The sequence below is a fragment of the Podarcis erhardii genome (assembly GCF_964252035.2).
Source record: "Podarcis erhardii genome assembly, chromosome: 12".
In the NCBI taxonomy this organism is placed as follows: Eukaryota; Metazoa; Chordata; class Lepidosauria; order Squamata; family Lacertidae; genus Podarcis; species Podarcis erhardii.
In genome coordinates this window covers 41640359-41655092 of record NC_138513.1, presented here as the reverse complement: position 1 = coordinate 41655092, position 14734 = coordinate 41640359, and the positions used below count along the sequence as shown (strand labels likewise).

The 14734-nt window shown below is 41.6% G+C and overlaps 1 protein-coding gene across 7 annotated transcripts in view; it reads left to right on the top strand.

Moving 5' to 3' along the window:
- Window positions 1–14734, top strand: part of MYRIP (myosin VIIA and Rab interacting protein) — a 155912-nt gene that overhangs the window by 128232 nt on the left and 12946 nt on the right. For 6 of the 7 annotated variants that reach the window (XM_081882012.1, XM_081882011.1, XM_081882015.1 and 3 more), the window contains exons 9-12: window positions 1313–1490; window positions 4020–4666; window positions 8241–8474; window positions 10554–10616. In XM_081882012.1, the coding sequence (XP_081738138.1) occupies window positions 1313–1490; window positions 4020–4666; window positions 8241–8474; window positions 10554–10616 (1122 nt within the window). The remainder of the gene's footprint in view (window positions 1–1312; window positions 1491–4019; window positions 4667–8240; window positions 8475–10553; window positions 10617–14734) is intronic. The other variant, XM_081882016.1, reaches the window with a different exon arrangement.

Sequence of the window (14734 nt, the reverse complement as noted above, 5' to 3'; positions counted from 1 at the left end):
TCCTTCTATTTTCTTCCTACAGTATATTGAACATGATTGATTGCTTTCCTTTATGTCTACTGCTTTCTCACTTACTAGTGCTTGCACCAGTGATTCTGACTTTTAACAATTTCAATTACCCTGTGGGTTATCAGAATAAAACACAATCTGATTATCTAGCCTAAACCCCCAAGCAAAACTGACATCAGCAGTGAGAAATAGCCTTACAAGGGCTTTTTGAGGATGCAATCAGCACCATCTCGTCTAAATCTCTCCAGGAACATGGAGTAAATGGAACTGTGGAGAGATTGTGGCGGGGTGGAGGTGGGGAGCGATGTGGGTTGATTTGGCAGGAAAATAATATTCAGCTGCTTCTGACAATTTCTTTGCATTCAAATGCTGACATAATCATTTTGAGCATGACAAATATAATTGCTTTCCTTTCAGTTTTGTATGGCTTCCTTCTTTCTTTAAGAACTTTTACCTACCACAGGAGGGGAGAGTGCTCTTGTGCTCAAATCCAGACCCTCCAATTGTCCCTAGGGACAGTTTCAGATTTACAGAACCCATCCTGGTTTCTGATTTGATCCCAGAATGTCCCACTTTTCCTTAGGACATCCCTATTTTCATCGGGAAAATGTTGGAGGGTATGGAGTTATGTGACCCCCTCCCCCAAGCCATGGAGATAACTAACTCTACAACTTTTCGAAGACATCCGAAGGCTGCCCCATATACAGAATTTTTTTTAATACTTAATGTTTTATTATGTTTTAATATGTGTTGGAAGATTTCCAGAGTGGCTGGGGCAACCCAGTCAGATGGATGGGGTGTAAATAATAATATAGTTGTTGTTGTTATGGAATAGGAAGTCTCCATTTTACTCACCTTATGGGGATGAAAGGGAAGATAGGAAAAGGTTGTGTATGCTGATTATGATCAGAATGAACAACTACTTCATTAGAAAATACTGAAATAGAAAGCAGCAACACAGAGGCCATGTCAAGGGGAGGGATGTCTTCTATCTGTTTGGGAAAGCATAAAGCAGTACAGTCCTGAAATAAGTTTAGTTATCTTTTCAGTTTGTTTTCTGTTAATTACTATTCCATATATAATGACATGACTTTAGTAATTAACTCACATGCATTTCTGAAAAGGAATTAGCAATGGAAGGATTAAAGAGTTTACCTCTTGATATGGAAGTAACGAAATTCTGTTCTCTTTCCCTTCAGTGATTTGCACTTTTCTCAGTGCTGCTCTTGCAAGTAACTAACATTTAACATCTCCATAGCTGCCTTCTGCTAAATATATCGTTCTCCATATTTCCCCCTAACAGCGGTCTCAGTCTGCATTCTCTCTGACCAACGAAGACGCATCACGCAGAGACAGGGACCGTGCATCTTCTGTGCCAGAATCTCTCTGGCGACAACCCAAAGGCCCGAGCGGAAAGCAGAAAGAGGACAGGCTTTCTGCATTGCCCAGCTGGAAGAGCGCGGACCAACTAAATGAACCAAGTAAAGGACTGTGATGCCTGCATAACATTTCTGTGTTCTGTGTGAAAGTAGCTACTTCTCCCTAAGGTTTTAGGCTGAAACCAAAAAGAAGAACTTCTTAAAGGGGTACAATAAAGGAACAGTCACCCACAAATTGACTGAATAGGCTGTTGCTCTTGAAACTTCTGCTCATAATAACCACCTATCTTTGATTAGGAAGAAAAAATATAGTAATTTGGCTAAAGATTCTGACTCACTGGCCTATTTTGCATGACACAGGAAGCCAAACTTTGGCATAGCAAAGACTGTGCAAACATGCAACCACGTGCCAAGGCAAAACCTTAGCTTGGTGTAACAGTAAAAAGAGCTGTAAAAGATGTAAAAGAGTAAAAAGATGGCCGAGAGCTTTTCTCTGGGAACCTGCACATATACACAGCCTTACCAAGGCATAGCTTGCCTACCATGTTATATGAACCAATTTTGGACAATCAGAACAAGTAGCCTACATAATAAGAGGTATCTGATCTCTTGCCATAGACGCAAATATATGATTCTAATGTCAAATGGAAAGGAGACTTCCTCAAAACATATAATTATGTTAAATTGTTATAAAAGCTATGTCTTACATGGGTTAAAGCTAAACTGCTTACCAGTGCTCATTATTAGTCCCTGACATCTGGATTGTGGGTGGGTGTGTAATCACAACAATTATTTATTTATTGTTTGTTTGTTATTTGCAAAACAAAAACGAAACGCTAAAATCCATCAAGATTAAGAAAATAAAAATAAAAAATATGGTGGGGAATAGCATAACAAAAATAAAAATCAACAGTAAAATTACATTTCTAAGTACAAAATGTATCACAAATCAGTGGATCAGCTTTATACATAAACATAGATGGATCAGCCCTCAGCAAAAGACTGAGTGAAGAGATCAGTTTTAAATGCTAATATTATAGGCGCCTGCCTTATGTTTTACACACTTTGCTCCTTATCCAGCTAAGGATAAATCCATGAAAGGCAGTTTCCAAGCATGCATGACCCTGGTTGAATCAGGACAGCTGTAGCTAAATGGCTTTCTTAAATATCTACCTAATGCACTGGTGGCAGAAACCACCAGGCAGCTCTTCCAGAAACCCAAGAAGGTAATTTGTGCACACATTTTGTGTGAGGTCGCTTGAATAAGCACTAGCAGATGATGCTTATGTCAACTTCACTAGTCAAGCACTGAATACTTCAAAAGATTCAGTCTTGGGAAAGACCTTGACCTCTTTAGCATGAAGGAATTATCTCCCAAGGCATTTCACGGTGTCTTTGACATAAGCAGCAATTTGCAAGCATAAATAGGCTGTGGTAATTTAAATAAGAACCTGACAGTTCTGCTTATTCACATTTCGTGCTTTCCCTGATTTTAGCCGTGTTTTGCTCCAGCCTTCGCACAATCATTGTCGCTACTATATTGTAGATTTTATCTATTAATAATATATGCTGTGCTGAACAGATAATGCTGCAAGTGAAATTATCTCAAGTTTCAGGAACTTATTTATGGTCATTAAACTACTGGGAACCCATGCTTTCACCTACCAAAATATAAAATCGCTACATTTAGCTGAATATGCACATAATAAGGCTATTTAAGGCTTGGACAGATAAAGCTTCTAGCTTTAGTATTTTCAAGGCCATCTAATCTGTCCACTTTGAAAGTCATTTATGGCAATGTGAAACTGCAGCCCAGATGGTTGGTTCTTATAAAGTGACATTATACGACAGATTTTCTTACAGTGTGCTAGAAAGTGTATGTATATTCAGTGTGTTGCTTTTTGTACAATGATCTAGCAATGGTCCTCCATGCCTGAAATTAATTTTCTGCACACATAATGCAAATCAGTGGTGCATCCTTTTATGAATTGGCACCTTGCATAGAGTCAGCACTGTCAGCAGGAACAGCTGGGCAAAAAGAAGTGTGAGTGCCAATCACACACATTTGTGATACTTCACGCACACATTCCAGGAAGCCTTTTTTAAATCACAGATCCCAGCACATGTGCAGTGCTTATATGCACTGAAATTGCTGTCAGCACTAACATAACTTAAAACTTAAATATGCCACTAACTATATTGATAGATGGGATTTGATCTGCTTATGTCCCTTGCCCTCTAAACCAGGCAGCCCCAAACTCGGCCCTCCAGATGTTTTGGGACTACAATTTCCATCATCCCTGACCACTGGTCCTGTTAACTAGGGGTGATGGGAGTTGTAGTCCCAAAACACCTGGAGGGCTGCGTTTCGGGGTGCCTGCTCTAAACAATTTCTAACAAATTCAGATGCATTGGGTCAAACCCTGATTGGTCCACTCCTCATTATCTTATCATGAGACCTTGGATTCAAGCCTCTTGCAAGCGTCTATTATTCCCACCCAAGATCTGTGACATGAAATACTGTGCAAATCTTTTCTTGTGGTGACACAGCAGACCCAGGTATGGTAGAACGCTTTAGGGTAAGGCAACACAATAATGATGGAATTGTATCTTCCTCTTGTGTTTCCTTAGCTTTCCCCCCTGTCTTGGAAAGCACAGATGGAAACTGGGTGGCCCTGCAAAACGTCAACTTGCCTCGCCCGCGAATGCTTGCCAAACCAAAGAGCCAAGTGTTCAAAGCCTTGGAGAGTGAATCCAGCGTTGTATCTGCTTATGATGAGATGGGCTCTGATAGCGAAGACGACTATGACTGGAACGTGGCTTTAAACAAGCTGCGACAGAGACCCAAGCAGCTGTCAAATTACGCTGGCTCTCAGTGCAATGCCGAATGGGAGTGTGGCAATGAACTGTACCAGCCTGTGGCCTCCCCATCATCTGGGCTGTTTACCAACGCGGAGGCAGTGTACTCTGATTCTGAAACATCGTCAGTCAGTTCTTCAAGGGAGGCTAGGGAGCCTAGCTGTCTTCCTTGGATGCAGAGGAGAACTTGTAACAGTAAACCCAGAGAGGAAAAAGCACAATTCCAGGAGGAACTAGATGTGAACTTTAACCCACAAGCTACCAGTTTAGACTATTCAGATAGCAGTGAAAGCGAAGAAGCCTATCATGACTTGGAAAAGAGGTCCAGGAGGTGGAAAAAAGGCAAGACTCAATCAGAGGATTTATGCAAAGGCAAAAACCGCACAAAATCGCACATGAAGAAATTGAGCACAAGTCAGGTAATTAGGCTTCAATTAATGCAATGTATTGCCTGCAAGCATCAAATCTATATGTGTTGTTCAGAGTCACAAGAACACGGTATTAACCCTCATTGCTCACGTTTTATGTCATGGTCAGGATTGTGCCAAGGACAATTGCAGTAAATAAACTAAGTTAATCTGGTACTTTTCCGTACAGGAGGGTTTGGAACCATATGATACATAAACTTCAAGGATCGCCTCCCTAGTAATGAGTACAGTATTTGTAGTCATGCTACATACAATGAATACCGTATTTGCAGCCGTGCTGTGTAACAATGCCCATTTTGGCTTGCATACTTACAGTGATTCTGGCTTTCATTCTCATTCCCAAAATGGCACTCATAGGCTGTGGAAACTACTCTGAAAACAGGAGGCACCCCCTGGTTTTGGTAACCATGATCACAAAGATCATGTGTGTTTGTGGGTGACACTTATCAGAATAGCATCTAATAGGAGGGGGATTCAACCCTTTTGCCCCCTGCTGTGGTCCTGGGGAAAATCCCTGAATCTGGTATTAGCATCCCTACCTGCAGTTATCCTGATAATTTTCAGCCACTCCCACTGATGAAATGTGGAATTTAAAAACCTGCCCATTAAATTCAATGGCACGTTTAGTTCGGCCCTTTGTAGCCCCTTGAGGCTGAAAGAGACAGAGGGGAGAGCATTACCCATAGAGCCATTGTTGCTCTTGAGTGTTCGGCTGGGGGTAAGAACAAGGCTGCTTTAAGTTATTTAAATGTATACTGGTTTAAAATAATCTGCTGCTAACAGTGGAGCAGGGCCAACATATTCCAATGAGCCACCCAGCCACAGGCAAGCATAGTATGGAAAATGGATGTCATTAATACTTCACAATATTACACCCATTCTGCATTTTTTTTTTACTACAAAGCGCAGTTTCGGTCCATTCTACTATTATTCATAAAAGGCTTGTTATGTTTAAAGAGAGAGAGGAGGGAGCGGGCACACATATTTTAATAAAGCTTTTCCTTAGTAAGTAACAATATTGAGCTAATGGCCTCATCAGTTATTTTACACGTTAGACTATTAGCAAGATTGCTACAATTAGGACACTCAATTTTTTTATTCCCCGGCTTCCACTAGATGGTGCTTTTAGCTAATATACTGCGGGGAAATCAAATTTTAAACTGCAAGCCAATTCAGAGCTTTTTTCACTTTGTGCTTAGGATGTTGCTATGCTCAAGGCTAAGAGCTGCTCGCATCTCTTGCCCTATTGTTATCACATACAAGATGGTTGTTCATGCAGCATCTAACGGGCAAGAGCCATTTAGTAAATCAAATGTGTATTTTGTCAAAGTTCAGATTACATTTCAAGAGGTGGTTTTTTAAGGAAAAAAAATTAACTTTTCATGTGACGATAACTTTAGCTGGTCCAGCTGGGAACAGGTGTAACTTTTCACTTACTAGAGTTAAATGAAAGAGAGTGAAATTAGATGATGTACTTTTGAAAAGTTTTATATGTAGATAAAAACCTCACATTAATAGTCATAGGTACCATGAACGGATGCCATTATTGGGTGACTTGATTCTGTCTTGGGGTTTTCCTTTGTGCCCTTCACTACTCAGATCACGACTTTTTATTTCTCTGACTCGTTATTTTTCCTATGAAACTGCAACTCAGAAGGACTTGAAGCCATGCATGTGGGCCAAATTTTGTGGGATTTCCTTCCACTTGAGGTCAGATAGCCCCTCTCCCTATTGAACTTCCTTCCAGTGTTTGCTGAATATTTTTTTATTCCAACAGGCATTTTAATTTAATTCTGATTTTATAGTTTCAACTCATTTTTAGTCTTATTGTATTGGGTCTCCCATATTGGGTCTTAGAGATGGCTGTGATGTAAGCAGCATGCAATTTTAAAGAAATAATTAATTAGATATATTCCCGATGAGCTGAGGCAGGAAAAGAGGGGGATCCCTGGCCGTGCCAGTGTGATATCGCGCAAGCCACGCCCCCCCCCCCCCCCGGCCAGCCGATTGACTGCCCAGGGATCCCCTCAATCGCGCAGAGGCTGCGCACGTGGAGAGGGCATGAAGCCTGCAACTCCACCTCCTCTCTAGTTCGGAAGTGGTTTTGGGCAGTCAAGGAGAATAGATTGTTTTTAATGTTCATATCCCTTCAAACTCTACAATTCTATGATTCTATGAAATGCACCATTCTATCTCTGGAGGAAAGAAGTTCACAGTTTTACAAAGACAAAAATTGTTCGGGGTGTGTGTGTGTGTGTGTGTGTGTGTGTGTATGCGAAAGAGTTTTCTGAAAGAACCGAACATTCAAAACAGCACTGACACGGACAGGTGACATTCCTTGCACTGATGTCAAAAGGTGCTATATAAAAAGCATTTCTGACCCTAGCATAGCTACAGTCCACAGGACAATACTTTCCTTTTTCTGAGTAATTTGATTTAGTGCTTGAGCACAGACTTCCCTAGCAGTTCGAACAAAGCATGCCTTACCTCTGTCTGTGCCGTTAACTTGTCGAAAGCTGCTTTAAATTGGTGCGTGTGTGTAACATCACAATAAGGAAATGTTTCTCATCCTAAGCCCTGGATGTATCCAACAGATTACTTACTGTACAAAATGCACTACACACATCTTAGAGGAGTATACAACATATACACAAATAAAACAATAATGTTCCTGTTCTGTCATGAAAAAATTGATATGTAAGATACCACATCGAGCTTAAAAGCTGTGGTGCAAGATCAAACATGAAGCTGGGGCTTGTTTTCATCTAGAGAATGAATTTGTACTGAGCACATGCTGTTCAGAAATGAAAACCTATTTCTCTGTACAGTGGTACCTTGGTTCTCAAGCTTAATCTATTCTGGAAGTCTCTTCCAAAACCAAAGCGTTCCAAAACCAAGGCTTGCTTTCCCATAGAAAGTAATGCAAAATGGATTGATCTATTCTGGATTTTTAAAACAACCCCTAAAACAGCCATTTAACATGAATTTTACTATCTAATGAGACCATTGATCCATAAAATGAAAGCAATAATCAATGTACTGTACTATAAAATAAATAAGACAGTATTGTAGATGATAAAAATTACAATTATTTTTTTTCCTTACCTGCATTGATGATAGTCAGCCTTTATCCATTTCTGCAGTCACACAATCAATCAATCAATCAATCAATAGCTGAACTGGGTTCCACACAGTCACAAAAACAAATGAACTGAAAAAGCCTCAAAAATAAATGCAAAATAAATAGTGAAAACCAAGGCGCAGCTTCTGATTGGTGCAGGTGCCCCGGAAACAATAGCCGACAGCCACATCGGACATTCAGCTTCCGAAAAACGTTTGAAAACCGGAACACTTACGGGTTTTCAATGTCTGGGAACCAAGGCGTTTGAGAACCAAGGTACTGCTGTATGTACTTACGTTGCTGTCATCAGAGTGATACGCTTATAGATCTCCTATGGTATAAACAGCTTTGGTGAACAGCTTTTGTATATATATATAACTTTGATTTTCTTCTCTTTGAGATGCATTTGCTTTGTCCCTCTTTTTTTATTAAAAAAAATTTAAGGCATCTGATGATTTATCAGAAACTGACATAAGCAGCGAAGACCATCAAACCAAGGCAGACCCTATGGAAGAAAACCTGAAGTCAAGGTTATATGAACTGGCTGCAAAAATGAGTGACAATAGGGAAACCTCTTCAGAGGAACAGGTGTCAGAGCCAAGAACAGAATCTGAGAACCAGAAATCGTGCTTATCTTCAGAAGACAGTGGCAAATGCATTCAGGAGGAGCTAAAGAAGGTAGGTAGGGCCTGGTGGTTGAACGGTTTGCAAACACAGGTGAATATGCTACTGGGGCAGGAGACGCGCTGTGTGCCTAGAAGCAGCAGTTGCCACAAGTATCCTAGCCAATGTATATGCAGTCACCATGTGGCTGGCGGCATTACATTGTTAAGTCTCCACCTCATTTCCTTGTAGCTGCTATGAGTAGCATGTTATGACTGAGTGAGTGACTGCCAGTGTTTTGGGTGATGTTCCCATTTGATGGCAACATTATTCTTCAACTCAAGAAGGCGATTGGGAACATTTGTGTTCAGATTTGTGCTCTTTGTTCATTCTTTTGGATAGAAGCCTTTCCCAAAGATTTGTTTTTAATAGATAGATAGATAGATAGATAGATAGATAGATAGATAGATAGACAGACAGACAGACAGACAGACAGACAGACAGACAGACAGACAGATATAAACAAATACATTTCTGGTTCATTTCAACAATCTGGGCAGTACAGTGCTTCAAAGGTATATACAAAAGCACAAGAATCAAATAAGACATAGAACTCCCATTGGTATATTGTTCCAATCACCGTTCCTGCAGAACATAGAGATATTTTAAGTGGTAAATGGTGGTGGTTTTAGAAGTGGCAGCTTCATACAGTTAGATGACAGGAGTAAACTCTATGATCTGTAGAAATTCAAGCTTTGATAAATCATTTGGTGTGATTAAGCAAATAGCATTCAATTGGCTATTAAAGTTTAGTCACTAATTAGTTACCAAGACTGATGACAAGTAACAACTCTGGAATGGATGACTCATAAAGTTCCTGTCATCGTGCAGTCCGCACAGATGGATCTGTTTCCTCTTTCCTGCTCCAGAGTTTATGAAACATGAAAATTCTGTTTCTATTCCTGGCTTGTTTGCAAAACTAGCACATGGTTTGCCTTTCAGGTTGGAACGACTCTGGCTTTAAGATACTAATGCTAATCATTTAATTTTTATTATTAAAATGTGTAACCCACCTTGCTAGGCTAAATACCAACTCAATGTGACTTTAAATATCTATCTATCATCTATCTATCTAATCAAACAAAAAGGCAGCAATCAACAGAGGCGAAACGGAAAAGCAAAACCAAGGATTTATTTTTTTCTTGAAAATGCTTGCGAAAATAATAAGCTTGTTAGTGCCTGCTTAAAAGTGATCAATGAGGCACCAACCAAACCACTCTGGGGAGGTTGTTTCATAAACTGGGTGCCACAGTGGAAAATCCAGTTACCTCACCCAGCAACTGAAATTCTGACACGTTATAAAAAGGGTCTTAATGACAATAAGACAACTGAAGCAAGCAGTGCTCATTTGAAATCGTGATCTTTTAGGCCTAGTTGTGCTGCTACACTACTTAACCTTGAGCTTGTTTATTTGAAAAACCATTTTGGTGTGATGTTGTGATGGAAAGTACTTCACTTTATAAAATTTGATTAACTACAAAGTATTCAAGTTAGGTGTTTCATCCTCGCCATGAATGAGCTTTTGCCTATTACATTTTATGCTTAAGAGAGAAAGTCCTCTTTTGCTGTAGAAACTTCAAAAAACTGCCTTCATAGATATTGTTTTTTTAATCCAACATAGTCTAGTGATAAATTGTTCAGTTGGTTGAGAGCATTTCATCCACTATAAAAGTTGATTTGCTGTGTTAATGAGCGAACAAGTATTTCAAACAACAGCAGGCGAACCCTTTAAATGATCTTCCATTTTAATTACTTTTATTACTGTAATGGGGCAGCAAGTGACAATGTGGGGGGGGGGTAACAAGCAGATGGAGAAGACCCACAAAACTACTCTATTTCCTGCCCACGATATACCTGCAACTGTGTGGGATAGCTCCATGGTGGAACAGCTCCCATTTCCCTTGTGTGTGTGCAAACCATGTGCAGCTGAGGGCAGGATGGGAACCTTTAATGGTAGGTTCAAACTAGTACACATTTTTAAAATCTTTTTATTCTGTCTTCCCTTCACTCCATAGCTCTTGCCCAGTGAATTGTGTCTATCACTATCTAATTTCTCTCTCCTCTTCTTTTCTAAACTGCTTTCCAACTACCTAGGAAAAACAAAAGGCTTTTGATCTCCATCTTAAACTCCAGTTTTTAACCTCAGCACTTCAGCAGGTGAGACTGGACGATTTTATGTGTGCTAGTGAGCTTCATCTGAAATAATCGCTCTTCCATGCATTTACTCGTATTCTGAGGTTTGCAGGGTTTGGATATGTTAAAAAGCAATTCTAATAATGCATTTCTAAGTTGCTTCTTAACTGTTCTGCTCACCATTCAGATAAAACCTATTGTAGCAAAAGAAAACAATAACAAAGTAGTCAAACTTTTGCTTTGTACGCTGCTGATAGTCAACCTGTTCATTTTTCCTAATCATAAAACATGACCCAGACTTCTGGGCTTGAGGGCAGTCAGGGTCCTGTGTGAGTGTCTTGGGGTGGTTGGTGGATGGATGGTAGCAAACAGATTGAGGTTGAATCCTGACAAGACAGAAGTACTGTTTGGGGGGGAGGGACAGGGGGTGTGGGGGTTTCCCTGGTCCTGAATGAGGTAACCTTTCCCCTGAAAGACCAGGTGCGCAACCTGGGAGTCATTTTGGACTCACAGCTGTCCATGAAGGCGCAGGTCAATTATGTGTCCAGGGCAGCTGTCTACCAGCTCCATCTGGTATGCAGGCTGTGACCGTACCTGCCCACAGACTGTCTCACCAGAGAGGTGCATGCCCTAGTTATCTCCTGCTTGGACTACTGCAATGCACTCTACGTGGCACTACAACTAATCCAGAATCTGGCAGCTAGACTGGTGACTGGGAGTGGCTGCTGGGACCATATAACACCAGTCCTAAATAATCGTCACTGGCTCCCAGTATGTTTCTGAGCACAATTCAAAGTGTTGGTGCTGACCTTTAAAGCCCTAAATGGCCTCGGCCCAGTACACCTGAAGGAGCGTCTCCACCCCTATTGCTCAGCCCAGACACTGAGGTCCTCCCTTTGAGGGTCTTCTGCTGGTTCCCTCACTGCGAGAAGTGAAGTTACAGGGAACCAAGCAGAGAGCCTTCTCAGCAGTGGCACCCTCCCTGTGGAGCACCCTCCCTTTAGACGTTAAGGTGATAAAGAATTACACAACTTTAGAAAACATCTGAAGGCAGCCCTGTATTGGGAGGTTTTTAATCCTTGATGTTTTATGTTTTTAGATATGCTGTAAGCCACCCAGAGTGGCTGGGGAAGCCCAGCCAGGCGGGCAAGGTATAAATAATAGAATTACTATTATTGTTATTCTCCCCCTTCCCAAATATATTGGAATACCAACTTGTCCTTTGCTTGCAGCTGAATGTCTTAGGTCAGCCTGACTTCTGACCTAAGACAGTGACAGTGACAAGGTTGGATTCTTCTGGGGGCAGCTTATTCTTGCTCCTACATAGTAAAAATATTTTAATTTGGAAAAGGTGTGCCTTGCAGTCAGAAATTTGGAGAAAACTGCTTAGAAACACAATAATATAGATGTAGGAGGTTGCTTTATCCAAGGGCAGACTATTTGGGGTTCCTTAAAGCCTGTTGATGCCTCCTTGTTGTGTTTAGATGGTACAATTTTGGCAGTATAATCAGTGCTATTTTTCTAGAAAATACCTCCTTAAACACCACCTTTGTTCTCTTAGAATGGCAATGGCACCCACCTGAGAGGTGCCAGAACAGGGTTCTAGTGAGTTCCGGCTGAAAAAATGCCCCAGCGTATTGGGCTCAGCACTCAGAAAGTTTGCTATTAGTTCTAAGAAACTAGTTGGCACAGCCATTTTTACTGTGGGACTTAAAAGGAATGCAAATTGAAGGAATGAAAGAGAGTCAAAGGCATGGTATGAAGTACATTTCAATCCCCCCCCCCAATATTTTTGTGAAGTCTGAAGTGAATTGCGTAATTCCAACAATGATGAATCAATGTACAACCTGTTACCACCCCTTAGATGAAGACAACAGATATTGACTGAAGAACAGCCACACTGCTGTGAGCATGATAAAGCACCTCAATAATGGAGCTTGTAATGTGTGCATGGTGATTTAAGGATGTGGTCAATACTGCCAAGAACCATTAGAGATGGAAAAGATTTTTATGCACTCATTCTGTGTGCCTCATGTTGATTTGACGTTTCCTCAGAGATAGCGTAAGTCACTGCATAAATCACCGTTGAATTCAGAGTCCAAGGTTCCTACTATCGCACTTAGCTATGACCAAAACTTTAGGAGTAATGGCCCAGTCAGAGTTAAGCACTTTTCTGTCCAGTTTATTTAAATGGGTTAAATTTAAGCGCAAGTTTATTTCTCCCATTGAAATCAATCAGACTTAAAAGTGACAGCATCACTGACAGGTGCAAAGAAAACCAAAAGTCTGTCCTCAGTTTAAATTGGTTTAAGGAGGGGAGAGAGGCCATCAGTTTTCAGGAGGGTAGGGTGTTGAGGCCGCCATACTGGGGTACCCACTATATTGCCATGAGACCGTTGCTTAGCAGTGCAGTGTGTCTAGAGAGGGGGCATCCTGGATGTGAGTACAAAATAGTGCACATCTGAATGCAGATGCTGCTTACTCACATTGAATTGGTTTTCAATGAGAGTCACATAAAAATGCACAGCCCTACCCACATTCTGATACAACTGCATCTTAATTGGAGCTCAAGAACAGCAGCCCCACTGCTTTGGCAACAAAGATCCTCTTCCTCTTGTTCCCTTTTTGAGCCTCATCTAAAAACAAAACAAAACAAAAAAAAACCTGCTTAAAAGTGGGATATTTGGAGTGGAGCATGGAAATATTCATAGAGTTCAAATACCCTTTAAAATCAGGTTCCAGTGCAATAATGTATGATGGAACTTCAATATCAGGCATGCAAATACAATATACCAGTACCACAACCACTTAAATATTGGTAACTACATAAGTGAGGAAATTAACAAGAACTAATGTAGGTTTTTAGTACAGAAAGCAAAAGTGCTGGTTTTCCCTGAAACTACCTCTCATACTCTACTGCTGATCCCTTCTTTGCTGGATCTCCTCCTGAATTTACTGGTTGCCATTCATAAATGTTATCACCCCATAGTTTCAGTGGAACCAATTTTAAGGGATCTCAGGGTTCAAATTGGCACCATTAACCTTTCAGCTGGCAAGTAACAAGAACAGACTGGGGGAAAGGATTTATGGGAAAGATCTCAGCCTAATGCTATTTGCTACGCCTCTTTGTCATTAATGGAATTACCAGTAAGGTAAAGGTAAAGGTATCCCTGCCCGTACGGGCCAGTCTTGACAGACTCTGGGGTTGGTGTGCTCATCTCACTCAAGAGGCCGGGGGCCAGCGCTGTCCGGAGACACTTCCGGGTCACGTGGCCAGCGTGACAAAGCTGCATCTGGCGAGCCAGCGCAGCACACAGAACGCCGTTTACCTTCCCGCCAGTAAGCGGTCCCTATTTATCTACTTGCACCCGGAGGTGATTTTGAACTGCTAGGTTGGCAGGCGCTGGGACCGAGCAGCGGGAGCGCACCCCGCTGCGGGGATTCGAACCGCCGACCTTTCGATCGGCAAGCCCTAGGCGCTGAGGCTTTTACCCACAGCGCCACCCGCGTCCTGGAATTACCAGTAGGTAGGAACAAATGAATCGGTTTCTGCCTTCCCCAGGTCAGTTTCTCAATCATAGGGCCAGTCCCTTTTATGCATTAAAAAACCCATCATTTAAATTGTCTGTGATCAGCAAATTAGGTTAGTTCCCTTCAAAATGTCTCCTCCATCCCTACTGGCAGGTCATCAACAGTCGCTGAAGGTCTCTGAGTCAAAGCTAGTTCCAGAGGGGGAAGGCTCTAGCTCAATGGAAAAGAGAAGGTTACAGGTTCAATTCCTAACTTCTCCAGGAGGGGCTGGAAAATCCCCTGCCTGAAACCCTGGATAGCCTTCCAGTCGATGTTGACAATACGGAGCTAAATAGACCAATGACACAAAGACACATTCCCATGTTCCTATCTCTGCAATGACAGCCAGTTGCTAGGATGCCCTCTGCATGGGTTTTAGAAAGATACTTGCTGCCAACCAATCCCCCATCCTGCTTTCCACCGTGCTTGATGCTCACAGGGTGCCACAGCTGCCACTTGGATAGGTCGCCAAGCTATTGGCTCTTCGTTCCAGCCTATCAGTGGGCGAAGCCAAGAATACTTGCCTTGCCCTGGACACTGGCAACCTATGCTATGCTACTGCAGCTAAATTT